Source organism: Oreochromis niloticus, linkage group LG9 (genome assembly GCF_001858045.2).
Source record: "Oreochromis niloticus isolate F11D_XX linkage group LG9, O_niloticus_UMD_NMBU, whole genome shotgun sequence".
NCBI classification, from domain to species: Eukaryota; Metazoa; Chordata; class Actinopteri; order Cichliformes; family Cichlidae; genus Oreochromis; species Oreochromis niloticus.
This window is the reverse complement of record NC_031974.2, coordinates 30,676,656-30,692,117: the sequence shown is the minus strand read 5'-3', so window position 1 is coordinate 30,692,117 and position 15,462 is coordinate 30,676,656. Positions and strand designations below refer to the sequence as shown.

Here is a 15,462-nt window from a genome sequence, read left to right as displayed (position 1 = left end):
CGCTCTACTTCTTGAGCCATAGCCAGCCCTAAATCTGCCAAGTATTAGTATTATGTTTGTGCTTTGAAAACTGTTGCGTACCTTCTATGCTTAAAATAAAAATAATGGCTTTTAAACCTTATTTTGGGGCAAGGTTGTCAGGTTGACTTTTTAAACTTTTTTTGCATTCACAGCTCTTTACCCAATCATTTTAAACGGTGCCTAGCCTTGGATGATTCCAAATAACTCCCAGGAGAATTCCCAAAATGCCTGCCAGGTAGTAGGAAGTGAATTTAAACACTTTCATATTAGCTTTTTTTTTTATGCTGTTGGTTTTGTTGCTTTGTTCAAATAGCTGTATGCCAGTTACACATGGTGGTTAGTGGTATAAATATCTCTGTGCACAAACTGTCATTGTGGTGCAACCAGTTGTAGTTTCATCTTGCATAAAGTGCCACTTAGCAAACACGGGGCTAAGTCTGAATTTGTGAACAGCTGGTGCAACTGGCTTCAGTAGATTATCAACTATAGATTCACAAAAACCTGAACAATTAATCCCAACACTTAGAAGCAGAACAAGAGATCTCATCCTTCTCATTGCACACAGTTGTCTTCCCTGCAAACACCTAGCATTTATTATGTATGTAACAATTCTTTAAAAGCACAGTTTGGTTCAAAACTTGAATTGTCCTTAGAGGGGAGCAATAATAAAAATCAGTGACACACATTCCTTTTACCACAGGCAGGGCTCTAGAGTGCAACCAATTTTTCAATGGTGCGACTAAAAAAAATCGTGTTCGGGTAACAGAAAAAAAGAAATCTCTGCAACTCTCCGTGTGGTCAACAACAGACACACATTACGCCCCTATCGTGGACTAAACCAATCAGAGATAGTCAGGGCAGGGCCTCTCTGATTGGCCGTGGTCCAGTTGAAAGTGCAGTTGGAAGAGGGAGGTGAGTAGCTTGAATAAAGCAACATCGATTCATTAAATCTTGAATCGAGTTTTAAATATAACTGTGTTTTGCCAGAATTGCCAGATTCTCATATTAAAGCTCACAAAACTATTTCAACAACCACCAAACAGCAAATGAGAGCAGGTACACGGATTCCACACAAAGACGTAAACACAGACCCGACACAACAGAATCAGCCTTGTCTTTCTCGTCTTTCTCATCTGACGGCCCGAACACGGACACGCCGTCGGAGCTCACCGATTCTGATGCGTCGGGTCCGCGCTGTGTTTCCGTCTTTTTTGCGCTGATTCTGAGCTGCAGGTTTTGTCTCTCCAACCAAAATTCACCGAGCCAGCAGCAAAAGAAGCAGCAAACTGCGCTTCACATTTGATCGATGTCGTCATGAATTCCCTCTGTTTTGCTGTTTTGCTTCCACCACAATAGAAATCACACTTCATGCACAGCTCTCTCTCCCTCTCTCTCTCTCTGTACTTCAAGATCAGTTTCCCGTCTCAAATCTCTGTTTTCTGCATTATTCATTCGCTTATTACCCACCAGTCTACCGTTGTTTACAGCGCTGTCGGCCGCTGTCTTTTTCTTTTTTTCACTTAAATGACCTCGGACAAGAAAGCCTAATTTCTGCTGTTCAATATTGAAGAAATTTAAACTCCTTAAAATTATGCAAAATTGCAGAATATTTTTAAGGTTATCTGCTATAAAAATCCAGGCCAGGAAAATCTCCTTCATGTTTTTCTGTGTTTTATTCTCAGTTACTTTGACACAAAGGCATTTGCTGTGATGTTCACAATTCTGATGAAGTCTCACATGTATCAGTGCTAATAAATGATCAGAATGATAAAATTTCTGACTGTCTGAGTCAAAATTGAATCGAATCAGGACTTTAAGAACTGAAATCGAATGGATTATAGAAATCAGTGATGATACCCAGCCCTAGTGAGCAGCCTAGGCCTGACAGAAGTGGATGTAGCTGTGGGTAATAAGAAAAGATGAAAAGAACTATTGATAACTTTTTTGTTAAGTTAAGGCCTGATCCGTCTGAAATTCATAGCCAGCTCTGACACGGTGCCATCAATCTTTGAATGCTGAAAAAGCAGCAGTGTATCCAGAAAACACATTATATGCTGCAATAAATGCACTGCCCACGTGTCCCCTCTCCCCACTGCCTTTCAGCAGCAGGCAGCAGCAAACAGGTCGTCAGAGGAGGCCGATGTGATGATTAAGTTTAACATTTTCTACAATATTGACAAAGCACTTTAAGCACAAGATTGTTAGTTAATAATTTAGAAATGAATATTGTCTGTATGGACTTCCCCCCCAAAGAAAGTGCACATGTAAAACTGCGGTGTTAAGTGACGCGGTTGAAAAATTTGAGTGCGCCTAACTTTTGTGCCGGTGCACCTAAGTTAGGCGCACTCAAATTTTTCAACCGCATCGCCACCGGTGCAACTGTGGCAAAAAGTTAGTCTAGAGCCCTGACAGGCCTAGTCACTTAATCAGAACTGGATCATGAACAAAAACTACACTCCATTATTCAGAAGTGTTTCCAGTTCATTCGTTATCTGAACTCTTCTGTTATTGGAGTAGTCTGCCTTAACTGGGTATTAATAAAGTTTTAAAAAAGTTAGGGTGAGATGTAAATGGACTACAATATTGTGTATGTCATGATTTCAGTCATGGGTTTCAGAAACATTCAGAAACCTGGTGCCTTGACCGCTGACAGCAAGGTTGGAGACTTGTGCCTAGCCTGCGACAAAGATACGCAACTCCACAAGAAAGCATTTTTGCCAACTTTTGTCAAGTTTTATGAACATTGCAGCTGTACTTGAAATGGTGAAACACACTTTGATGTGTAAGCCATTAGTTCTCTGTTAGCCTTACAGCTTATTCAACAGTTAGGCTGACAAAAGCCTACAGCTTGGGGAGGGTAGCTACAAGTGTATCTGTCAAATCCGGCTAAAATGTGTCAGATTTCCAGCCAGCTTTAATGCCTCCTGGTTCCGTTAATATTTGGCATTGCTTATATCAGGCTAGTTATCTGCCCGCAAAGCTACATCCATTGTGAATACAATAATCAGTGACTATTATCAATTAACCTGACTTAAAATAAAACAAGGCAAATGACTTTCCTTTTGTCAGTACTACCCCCACAGGGCATGTATGAGGCAGCAAGTAACTGAGGCACAGCTTTATCACTCAGCTAGAGACGCAGGCAAGGGGCTGGAGATGTCAAGGGTGCACTGCAGTCAGTCAGTGTCTAAAACAATATGGCAGACTGTGGAACAGATTGGAGTAAAGGTCTCAACTATTGCATATGTTACACTGGTTTGTCCCTTTACACATCGCACCTTTGTACCAGTAGGGCCACATCAGTTCAGGGATCTGTTACATTGGTCTGAGGCCATTGGAGATTCCACACGCTGCTCTTGCACTGGTCACTGTGTTTGAGACAGTAAAGAGTTACATACTGGAGTACCGGCTCCATACAAAGAGCAACACCAATGGTGCATGGTCAGAAATGACAAGTTCGTTTGTGGAAGACTCGAACAAGAGTGTGAGAACCTCCCATTCAAACAGCCAGACCACAGGCTGAAAGCAGAATCCCACTTTAAGTCCTCCTTACCCATCTGGAGAGCGTCCAAGTATAAATTCTGTCATGAAGTGTCACGAGTCATGGCGCTCACGTTTGCTAGGTTTGACATAATCGCCCTTAGTCTCCACAAAAGGAATCCCAGAAGCCCTTGTGCTGGAATTGATGGCTACTTTTGCATTCGCAATACTTGACATCATTGCCTCATCACTGAGCTGTATGCAACATCAGTGTCCAGTCAGACAGGACTGAGGAATCTCTGTGTCCAGTTGTTGTCATCACTTTAAAGGGAGGCACAGTACCGGAAGCTGTGGGCCCAGATGCAACCCTTCCAGGATGAGTATCAGAAGCATGTTAGTACTGCGGAGTCTTTAATTGCAGAGAGGGCCCTGTCTTTTTATGTGAGTACAACCTTTACCTGGATGCTGTGAATGTATATTTCCTCATTTCCAGTGTACCAGACTACACGTCACATTGCTTGAAACAGAAACTTCACTGCTTTGTGGCTTGCCCATTATTGACATTAATGTATCATTTCATTTCCAGATGTTCAGTAGTTTCTGAGCATGTGTTATTCACCTTGTCTTCAGTGCAGTTTTCTTTACCTGTTGGGAGTTTTTTGAGTTCAGTGATAGTCAGTCTTTCTCTCTTAATTGTCTGCAGCTCTTCATATATTTGCCTTAATTTCTTATTTTCCATTGTGTTGCAGTTCTGTTCTTAAGTCCTCAGGCAAGTTCCTTTTGGGCTGCTGCAGTCCAGACAGATACATATTGGTATTTGTAGTATCTCCACTTTAAAAAAAACAACAACAACAAAAAACCCAGACAATTGTTCCTTTGGCTTCAGGGCTACTAAACTTTGTATTAAACTGATTGAGGTTTTTTTTTCTTTTTAATTTAAACTTGCATTAGACATTCTACAGTCTACAGCAGGAAACCACCTGAGGATTTGTGTAACAATCTTTGCATACATCTTTTGATTTAAAAAAAAGATTTCTGAATCAAAGTTTGCAATGACTGTAACATTTTTTAGAGTAACTAATAGTATTTAATTCTATTAATGGTTTTAACCCATTACTTTCATTTCTCTTTCCGATTTTCTTTCTAAACTAGGTTTTGATGGTTATTAAATTATTTTAATATTTTCTGTCTATTAAAGATAAATTCCAGCATGTCCCCAAGCACATTACTGTTGTTGTCATATGGAAAATTACTGTTTTCAGTGTTATTGTCTTACTAATATTGTTCTTATTTGTGTACATTACTTTTCACTTGTTGCTGTACTGAGTATAAATACTTTGCTTTTGCTTCTATTAGCCAAAGCATTTTCATTGTCGGATGAATTGTGGTACATGCAACAAAAGGTCTTGATTCGATTTGACATACTCATTCTTCAGGTACACATAAACTAATCAATATTAATTATAAAAAAGCCTTTGTAATTGTTTCTTATTTTCTAATGATTTATAGAAAAATAAGTGCTGTGACGCCGTGAGTGTTGCGTGCAATCGTAAAGATCCTCATAGCTAAGTGACAGACTCTGACGCACAGAACCATAACAGTGACAAACATACTGTATATCCAAAATGATCAGAAATATTTCCAGTACAATTCCGGGATCTTTAAGGTTAGGCTGCGCTCCTTTCACATTTTGGCGCAGCCAGTGTTGGACACAGAGGCGTGCAGTGTTTGATTTGTCCGTCTCACTCCAGACCAAATGTGCTGGTTTCTTCCACAGCGATGAGCAGTTTCTCATACAGCATGGTGTATGAAGGGTAGGGAGGCAGGTCGAGGCGGTTAAAGCAGGTGTGAGCCCTGAGAAATGAGAGCGAGAAAGAGACGGACATTTTAAACAGAATGGAGCTTGTCTTTTATCCACTTTAAAAATTACATTCCATAAATAGAACTGAGAGCCAGACTATATAAGAGGTAGACAAGTAGACGAGCATGCTCATTAGCCTCCTTTTCAGCTGGGCTGGTCCCAACAGCCTCTAAATTAAACTCACTTTATTAGACAAGATGATGAACAAATATTATGTGTGAATAAAGGAGTTATTTGAAACTGTTCAGATTAAATATTGGTGTGGCACTTTGCATTGTGCATAACACTGCACTCACATACAGGTGTTAGCTAGCAGACTAGCTTTGTTAGCGATGCTAGCAGCAGCCCGTTTTCCTTGCAGGTTAAAATCCATAAACCCATGCAGAATGTGGTTACTGCAGTCAAGAGCTTACATGTCAGGTTCACCTGACATGGCTGACACATTTTTTCTACATCAAAGTCCCACAGAGATGTGGCGCTATCTGCATAGTAAAAATCTCTGGCTAGCCGGGATTGGCCATGTAAAATTACAGAACAAACAGTTAATGTTAAAATATTTAAATGTCTGAATCTGAAATCTGAATGTGTCAGCTTCATGTCTGATCAGTTTTCTATAAAAGATGGATGAGGCAGTCCTAAAAGATCAGCCCTAGTAATACTTATATATATAAAGTGCCTTGAGGCAACTCTTCTTGTGTTTTGATGCCATATAAATTCAGTAGAACTGAACTGAATTATCAGCACAGTGCAGGCAGTACCATGAACATTGATAGCAACATACAAGATATGAGTCTTTTAGAGTTACACAGCTGATTTAAAAACAGGACTGTTTTGAAGAATATCTTCTACATTACTGCCACCTACTGGATTACTCAAAGTTGGAATGCCCAGATTAATGTAACAATAAGCCAATGACGGCCCTGTTGACTGATATATTAACTCGTCTGGAGCAGTGAGATGTGTAGCTGCACACAAAAATAACACGTAAAAACACTTTTTTACATGACAAGATTGACTGTCTAATAGTTAAAGCTACTTAGATGTAGTAGAAAGACTGACAACTAATGGTGCAGAGGAATCTTTTAGTTCCTTGAAAGAAAGTTCCTGTGTCCTTTCAGTGCAAATACTACTAAGGTGACCTATGTCGGAAGTGATTTTGAAAAAATGAGGAGGCTGTCAATTTGAAGTATCCCACGTCTGAAAAAGGCTGGACACAGTCCCATACACGCCATTTCCACACTTCCTATTATTAGCTGAACAACAAAATGGTGAGAGCGCTCCAGGCAAGTGTCAAACACTGGCACCTTTTCCCTCCTTTGGAGTAAAACCTGACTCTTGCATACTTTCTGCTGAGCACTGCTTGTTTATCAAATTAACATCTGACTCCAAGGTCGGAGAACAATTTCTCATCTAGCTGCACTGCAGAAGTGGGATAGCCAAACAGCCTCTCTGCTGATCAATGTCAACACATTTGAACTGTATATCCTGTATACAGTGCTTCAATAAAATAATACGCTGCTGCAGCCAATCAAAGTCCAGGTACTTTGAGATGGCAGACAGTTTTAGTGTTGCAGTTTTGATGTCAAGGGAACAACCTTCATGATCTCAGGTGTCGTTATTACTCCCAAAATCATGAAAGGCAATCAGTATTTACAGATACTGACATCAATTAAAAACATGTCATTTACATGTGTTCCCGGCCAATATTGGATCAGCAATATGTTCATAATGAAAAAACAAGACACTGGACAAATGTTACGGTAATATAAAAGATGCACACTGTGTTGAGATGTAACCACCTCTTTGTAATTCGCACCATCTAGCTCATCCCCCACTCACAGATCTGCATTGAAACGTAGTAAACCTCAGAGATGGTCAGGCTCTGGCATGATAATTACATGAAGGAGTTAAATGACTGTTTTCCATCTACAGACTGGGATGTCTTTCAACAAGATGATGACATGGTAGAGGCGTTTACAGGGTATATTCACTTGTGTGCTGACACTGTGTGTCAAAAATATCCATTACTATCCAACTATATCCAAACAACAACCAGCACAACTCCCGAATTAAAACAATACATTAGAATAAGCTTTCCAAAAGAATGGGAAATGGAGCTGAGAGCAGTTTAAAAAGACGTCAAAGGAAAATTACAAAAAAGCACGAGCAAAGCAAAAAAGCACTGACGAATCAGAAAAGACTTCTCAAGAAAAAAAGTCAGAAATACTGCATGTCATAAATGAACTGTAAAAAGCTGATTTTCTTAACAGTTTTAAAAATTGTTTTGATTTTGGAGATTGCGCTGATGCTTTGAATATAGTTTTTAAAAAGCTGAATACCAAGAAGGCCTGCGTGCCTGATGGTATTTCAGCTTTTCTCCTAAAACCTATGACTGAGCTGATTCCAGCTTCAACTTCAGTATTACAACTCTCAGTTGATATGAAAGAAAACAAACAAACCCTGTCCGCAAGGAAAGTATGATTACAGCTCTGTAGTGAAAAGATCAGTAGTAATGAAATCATTTTACTGTAGAGAACCTATGGAGTGAAGTACAACATACTTTATTTTCATGCATAAATGTGTTCATAAGTGCGCATGGCACCAGGACAGCTTAGATCACAGGCCTTATGAGATCTGTGGCCGCATGTCTCTAAAGAGGTGCTGAACTGTAAACTGATCCCTGCCTGGTGGTGACTTGGATCAGGTGGCGGGGGAAGATGCTGGACAGACCTGGTGTACCTAAATGTATAGTGAGGGTGTGCTGAGATCTGCAGTTCTCACCTCTGAAAGAGCTGTGATTGTATTTAGAAGGGGACTGGCTGCAAGGAGCTGTGGCTGCAAAGTTGTTGCTACCTGTGGCGGTGTTCTTCCCACAACCACATGGTGGACACTGAAGGTGAGGGAGCCTGGTGGGGCTGCTGCCTCTGGATTGGCACACTGGAGGTTGTGCTCTAACTATAGGAGGAATCACAGTCCTCTGCCTCCCACGGGGTCTATGCCAGCGTATTGGAGAAATGTGTCTGTCTGTTAGTAGAACCTCAGATTCAAGAGGAACAACGCCGTTCCTTATCCTGGTCGTGGAACAACAGATCAGCTTTTAATCCTCTTGAGGACAATTGAGAGTACGTGGGGGTTCGTACAATCTGTCTACGTGTGTTTTTTGGACTTTTGTGGATTTCTGGTGGGTGTTGGACTCTGCCAGGATTCCCCTTTGTCACTGATTCTGTTCATGGTAGAACAGGTATAGTCAGGTGGATTGTCATAAAGGTTCAGATTTAAAGCTAAATAGGTTTTTAGTAATTTTCTTACAGAGCTACGAGTTCCATCATTTGGGAACTATTTCTACCAGCTGATAAATCTACATTCTGGTGCTGAAGTGCCATCCTCCTGATTGCTTGTTTTAAAAATACACACAAAATACTGCAGGCTATGTAGAAAACTGTGCTGTGTTGTTCCTGGTGGCCAGGATGAGCTCACTCTACTTGAATTATGTTCCTTACTGATTGCAAAGAACAGTTAGGAGTGCAGAAGAGGACTAGATACCTGGGTAGCGATGTCACTTTGCCCCACTTCTCAATGCAGAAGCGCCGGAGGCCATTCGAACCTCGCAAGGCAGCAAAGCCTTCGTAGGGAACGCTGGATGTCCCTGTGACGAACTGCAGCAGACGGAGGCGTTGCTCATTGTTGAAGCGCTCCACTGCAGCCCAAAACCAGCGCATCACTATGTGGCCGTCATGGTAACCTAGCGTGTGCGACATCACATGTAACTAAGGTTACACACATTGACCAACACAAAACACACAATGCATTTTACTATGCCATTTTCTTTTATTCATTTGCAGTTAAATTAGTGGCAACCCACATTTAACTTAGTCCAAGTTTCAACTGAGTATATGACAAAATGTCAGGCTTCAAACTGCTCTAAAAATTCGGTTTCACACAGGATTTTCTACAGTTGTACAGCTAATATACTCATTTGTGTGCTCACTGTGAAAGCACAGAAATCCTACACACCTGCTGTTCAAGTATTTTGTTTACGAGGAGCATCCATTCTGCAGAAAGTTGGCTTAATGTGACCTAATCTAATGTGAAGACTGGAGCTAAACCATCTCGATTCAGACAGAAGACAAACTCATAATAATCCTTAAAAGGGATTATTTTGGGAAGAGCACCAGCGTAAAGGTAGTAGTGCTAAAAAACAAAAATAAAGAGCTGCAAATATGCAAATATCAAAGAGTCAATATTTCTTTCTAATTTCTTTGTCTAACACACCTCCTCTATACTCGGTGTTGTTTCTCCAGTCACCGAGGTCAATCTCCACTGTCCCAGCAATGACCAGCTCCAGCTCCCGCGCATCGAATACCGACACGAGCCTGGAGTCCACCACCTGGAAAGGAAGAAACAAAAGGTTCAGTTCTTTGTGCTAACATTTATATCCATGTGTGTATTATGATGCTTTGAGGTTGCAGGCACTAGGAAGTAAACTGTGTGTTGTTTACCTCGTAGAAGCCTCTGACCAGCGCCTCCGTCTGTTGCACCACTCCTCTCTCCACCCTCCACTTGGCCATTCGCTCTATATAATCCTTCTTGTTCTTCTCGGTTACTTGGAGGTTGGCGCCACCGGACTTTAGCTCACGCTCCGTTACCTGGCATCACAGTTATTAGAGTAAAGAGGTAAATAACAGCAGTGTGGAACGTCAGTGACATTATAGCCTCGACAGGTGAAAAACAAAAAGGAAGTGAGCGGGTGTTAAGCTTCACTGCTCAAAAAAATGTAAAACAAATCACATTTCAATGGGAAAGTTTAATTGACTTGATGCTCTGATTAAAAAGTGTTCATCCATCTGCCACGACTGGTGGTGGGTCAGTGACACACTCAGATGGACACACACACACACACACTGACCTGGCCAAACACCTCCTCGTTGACAGTGAAGGTTAGGTCGAGGATGTCGGTGATGTCGTTGTCTTTCATCCACTGTAGAGACTGATGAAACTCCTCATCCAGATACTCCAGATCAGACAGGTCCGTCGCCCTGAGACAGACGCAAAAGTCAAAGGTACAGATATATCCTGACACACGACTGCCACGCTTCACTTGTTCCTCAAATGTTCCTCACTAACAGACATTAGCTGTAACTGTTTCAACTGAATATAAACCTGTGAAAACACATGAACAATGCTGCAGGTGTGTACGTGTGTGTGTACTGACAGTCTGAGCAGGGCCTTGTAGAAGGGTCTGGTAAAGAAAGCGTCCAGCAGATACTGATGGATCAGAGCCAGGCCCAGAATGCGACCACTGAAACGGAACCTGGAGACACACAAACCCAACATTTGCTTCAGAATCACACAAACAAACCTGGGTGGCCCACTGGTTTAGTGGTGTACTGTCACATTATGGAAAGAAGGGTCTAGATTGTAATCTCATGATCACAAGGGACCTTTCTATATGGAGTCTGCAGGTTCTCCCTTTGCCTGATGGGTTTTCACCAACAGTGCAGAGCTTAGCTTAATTAGTGATTTTAAGTTGGCTGACACCAACTTTCTTTCACTGTTGTACTTAACTGATCACAATTTCAAGGAAGCTGAAGTCTCTTAGGAGCACAAAGACAACCTTTGCTAATTGGACAGTACCTAATTATTTGGGAACAAAGTGATTTCTGCAACCCTCACCAGATTTAGAGTAATGTCCAAAACACCAGGCCTTGAATATATTTGTATGGTTCCTCCTACTTTTATTCCCATGTGCATGACGCTTATTTTTTGTCTCAGCATCCTGATTATCATGCACGACGCTCAGAGCAAGGATAAGCAAATAGAAAGATGCTGATGATGCCTGTGTTTTCATAAAAAAGTGCACGTTAAACAAGACAACTATGGAAGGCGTTCACTATTGAACGACCACAGGGAACGACAGGAACACAAAAGAATGAATGCTTCTCCTAAAGTTTATGTTAGGAGAAATCCTGCATCACATGTGAGGGAAATACTGAAAAATAGTGTCCTTAGGTAACATATAGCAGTGAGCCGAGGGTAGTCATGTCTTGGACTGAGACTTTCTTATTCTCTTCATTATGACAGAGGACAGCCCACTTGCCACTGCACTTTTAAATGCTTCTGTTGTGGACAGACAACTGTTTCTGAAGCATGCTTTAGGAACTTTCTGTCTCATGTCAGTGACAGCTTTCCACATATTTCATTTCATGCTTGTTTATTCACATTGTAAAATGTGTAAGGAACTGAAAGGTTATGGCATTAATTGTGTGTTCCAAGTCACAACACTCATCTGTAGTCTGAATATATTTATAAAGGAGGCTTTTTATTATTTTTCTATTCAATTCAGTTTTATTTATACAGCACCAAATAACAACAACAGTCGCCTCAAGGTGCTTTATATTATAAGGTAGACCCTAAAATAATACATACAGAGAAAAACCAACCAATCATATGACTGCCTATGAGCAAGCACTTTGGTGACAGTGGGAAGGAAAAACTCCCTTTTAACAAGCAGAAACCTCCGGCAGAACCAGGCTCAGGGAGGGGCGGGGCCATCTGCCACGACTGGTTAGGGTGAGAGAAGCACGTGAGTATGCATCACACAGCTTACCATTCCAGATGGTTCTCAACAAACGCTGACATGGGGCTGATCTGCACGGTGTAGGTGTCATTGGCTGAGTATTCAAACAGTCCGTAGTATGGATTGAATAGCTCCTGAGACAAGAGGAAGAAGAACTCTCTGGAAGGACCGCTGTAATCTAACCTGAAGAGAGAAGATGCAACTTCAACTGACAATACAGGCTAATTCTGGACTACTAAACGGTGTTTAAGTAGTCGACTGTGAACTAAATGGTAATACGAGTATTGATCGGATTTGTGCTGCACCTGAGTACAGGAGTGAATGTAAGCATTTCCGAAGACCCCAGTGCTGCCAGAGCTAAGCTGCCAGAAACTGAGAGGTCACTGAGCATGTACCGCTGGCTCTTAATACCGCCATCACACAGGGCCTCTACCTTCATGCATGAAAACTCATTTTCTGCACTGAGGAAGATTCTAACTGTGGTGCGTGCAGTCACAGTGTGAGCTTGTGGAGCATGTGCTTGGTACACTTTGTGGTCATGTTTCTGGATGACAGCACATATAGTATGGCCGCATTATGCATTCTAGTGTTCAGTGGATTCATCTAGTGGTGCATTGTAGTTGTATGTGTGTAGTTGGCATGGGTGAGCACACGTCCGCTGTTCAGTTAGTATTTACACCACTCAGCTTCTTTCTCACACAGTTTGAGGCTTCTAAAGCGTGTGACAGCAGTATTGTAGGCACTGCAGTGTGGTACATCCACAGTCACCTGTTATTTGTCTTACCCCTCCTCCCCAAGGAACGTGACATAGAGTTTATTCCTCTGCAGCTCTTTGCGTGAATATGCCATCACTTGGTTGAAGGTTCCTTCCAGTAGATGTTCTCTCCTGATGAGCAACCTACAACAAGCAGAACAACTGAAACGCACCGATATACCCCAATCCACCCTATCTACACAACAAAACAATAAAAAATATGACTTCAGGTGGTCTTGAAAAAGTAATTATGTTTAAACTGACTATTTGATTACTGAACACATAAAAAACCCTCACCACTGTTTAAGCAATGCTGACACATTCATACAACATGAGTATCATTTCTAAAGGGGCGCTCTGTTTGATTACTGAAAAACACATTTAAAAAAAGAGGACTTCACCACTCTCCTTTATAGCTAAGACCATGTCTCCACGGAGTAGACACAGTGAACAAACATGTCTTTGGACATATGTTAAAGTTGCATCAGGACCTATGCTGACACATGTGCAGTGTAAATAAATACATATTATGTCTAATGGGCATCACACTCTGCCATGATAAAATGAGTTGCTCCATTTGGGTCTTACTTCGATTCAGTTTTATTCATATAATGCCAAAAGTTGCCTCAAGGGTCTCAAACCTCGAGGTAAAGAACCCCAATAATAGATAGAAAACCCCAACAATCAAAGGGCCCCCTATGAGCAAGCACTTGGCAACAGTGGGAAGGAAAAACTCACTTGATCTTTCCTGGCCCCTGGGCGTATCCTTTGGCTTCTAATTTCCTGTAGAAGTTTCGCAGTTTGGCTTCAAAGTCTCTGCGGTAAGGAGCTGGAGCCCTGGCCCTCTGCAAGCCTGCACACAGAACACAAGTTGCAATACTCTGCCAGTCAGTAAAACTGCAGTTACATGTACACTCAGCCAGTTATGTGAAGGGAATCACCATCTAGTCCACCAGTCTAACAACAGATTATGAAACCCTCTGAGGCAAAACCTTTTTCAAAGGAATCCCAAATAAAATTGACTTGAATGAAATGAACTGGTTTCTGCATACAAACACTTTTTCTATGTAAGTGTTTTCTATGTAACACTCACTCACATTCATACTCCAGTGGATGTAGGTCTCCCAGATGGACAGCAACTTGGGGTTAATATCTTGCCCGAGGATATCTGGCACACAGACTGGAGCAGACCGAAATCTAAACCATCAGCCATTCAATTAGTAGATTACCAGCTCTTCCTCCTGAGCTACAGCCACCACTGTTCTGCCACCCAGTTCTTCTGCATTTGTCACACTGAAAATATGTGCTTCTTGCATAAGTTGGGAAGTTATTCTACCAAGTTTGTTTTGTTCAAAGTGGGAGGCAGGGTACAACCTAGGCAGGTGGCCAGGCTGTCACGGGCCTATTGACTTTATTTCATATCTCACTGCTAAGAAAAAGCAGTCACTAGTCTTATCAAGCTGTCAATCACTAGAATCTACTTTACAGTAATAACTGCAGCCCAGTAAATAGTCAGCTCTATTAGATATCATCCAGCCTGAGATTTGCAAAAAAAAACCAACCCACACTTGTTCCTGATCTTGTACACACTGTGTGATAACATATGCTATTCACCTGGTCTTACTTGTAACACAGAAAAATTAAGCACACGTTTTTCTTGCTGAGGTTTTGGGTATTACTCTCCTGGTGGCCACTGGCTAACACCTGGCATTTATGGTGATATAGTGTTTCCCAGATTTTTCACTCTTCTTCTCTTTGCCTGTGTGAGTTTATTCCTAATCGGTTCTCGTTTTACTTCCTGTCTTGTTCTGAAGGATCGTTTCTGTGCTCACCTCCTTTTGTTCTTTTCATGCCTGCATTAGTATCTGACTGAATTTACCTGTTCTCTTTGTTCTTTATTATTTAGTCCATATATGACTCTCCCTCATTTTCTTCTGCTGACTCACATTTTTTAAAAATAATTTAGTGTAAGTAAGTTCATTGGCTCTTCCTGTCACAGTGTGACGTGGTGTTTAATTAACTGTGAGGCTAATTATAGTTCCTTGTTTTTCTACCCATCTGCCGGCTCCTGTTGTCTGCACATTAGTTGCTCTCATCTGTGACAGTCGAGGCCTTTTCCTTCATGTCACTCCACATTAATTTCCCTCCTACTCCAATCTTGGTGCTAAAGTTATCAAATGATAGCAAAAAAATCCTTTACAGCATGCAAAACGATCCTAATCAACAGAGCAGACACAGTTCTTCAACAGTGTCATGACTTTACAGTAGCAATGATCTCCATTAAAGGATCAAACATGTTTCAAGGGTCAGTAAGAAGTAAGAGTAGGCAGCGACGGATAGTTCTAACAGTGAATGAGTGATATGAAACGGTTCAGCATTATATTACTGGCTTTCCAGGTCGTGTTTCAACAAAGACAATAGCACAACTAATGAATGAAACACATTTACAGACCAGGCTTCCCTGCTGTGACCTAGTTTCCTTTTATAGAATCTCCCATCAAGAACATGCACACCCCAAAAGACACTCACAAAAACACTGTTGAGGCCTGTTAGAAGTCTGCTGGAGCTCATTAAGATAAGATTAGAGCAGCATCGCATAGCACAGCAGGTTCTGTCATACAGCGTGTCTATTATGAGTTATCACTGTGTGTGAGTGTCTATTGTGTGCACTGTGATGGGCTCCAGATTTCATCACCTGCATATGTGACCAGCTTTTTTGTGTTTTTTGCACACATGGTTGCTTCAAACAGCAGGTACACACAAGCACAC

The 15,462-nt window shown here is 41.4% G+C and overlaps 1 protein-coding gene across 10 annotated transcripts in view; it reads right to left on the bottom strand.

Moving 5' to 3' along the window:
* Nucleotides 1–3,895: 3,895 nt before the first annotated feature.
* hecw1a (HECT, C2 and WW domain containing E3 ubiquitin protein ligase 1a) overlaps nt 3,896–15,462 on the bottom strand; it is a 102,347-nt gene continuing 90,780 nt past the window's right edge. For all 10 annotated transcript variants that reach the window (XM_005460465.4, XM_005460461.4, XM_013264403.3 and 7 more), the window contains 9 exons: nt 13,432–13,546; nt 12,724–12,837; nt 11,970–12,122; nt 10,575–10,673; nt 10,269–10,398; nt 9,862–10,008; nt 9,635–9,749; nt 8,906–9,104; nt 3,896–5,355 (listed from right to left, as the gene is read on the bottom strand). In XM_005460465.4, the coding sequence (XP_005460522.1) occupies nt 5,244–5,355; nt 8,906–9,104; nt 9,635–9,749; nt 9,862–10,008; nt 10,269–10,398; nt 10,575–10,673; nt 11,970–12,122; nt 12,724–12,837; nt 13,432–13,546 (1,184 nt within the window). In that variant the 3' untranslated portion in view covers nt 3,896–5,243. The remainder of the gene's footprint in view (nt 5,356–8,905; nt 9,105–9,634; nt 9,750–9,861; nt 10,009–10,268; nt 10,399–10,574; nt 10,674–11,969; nt 12,123–12,723; nt 12,838–13,431; nt 13,547–15,462) is intronic.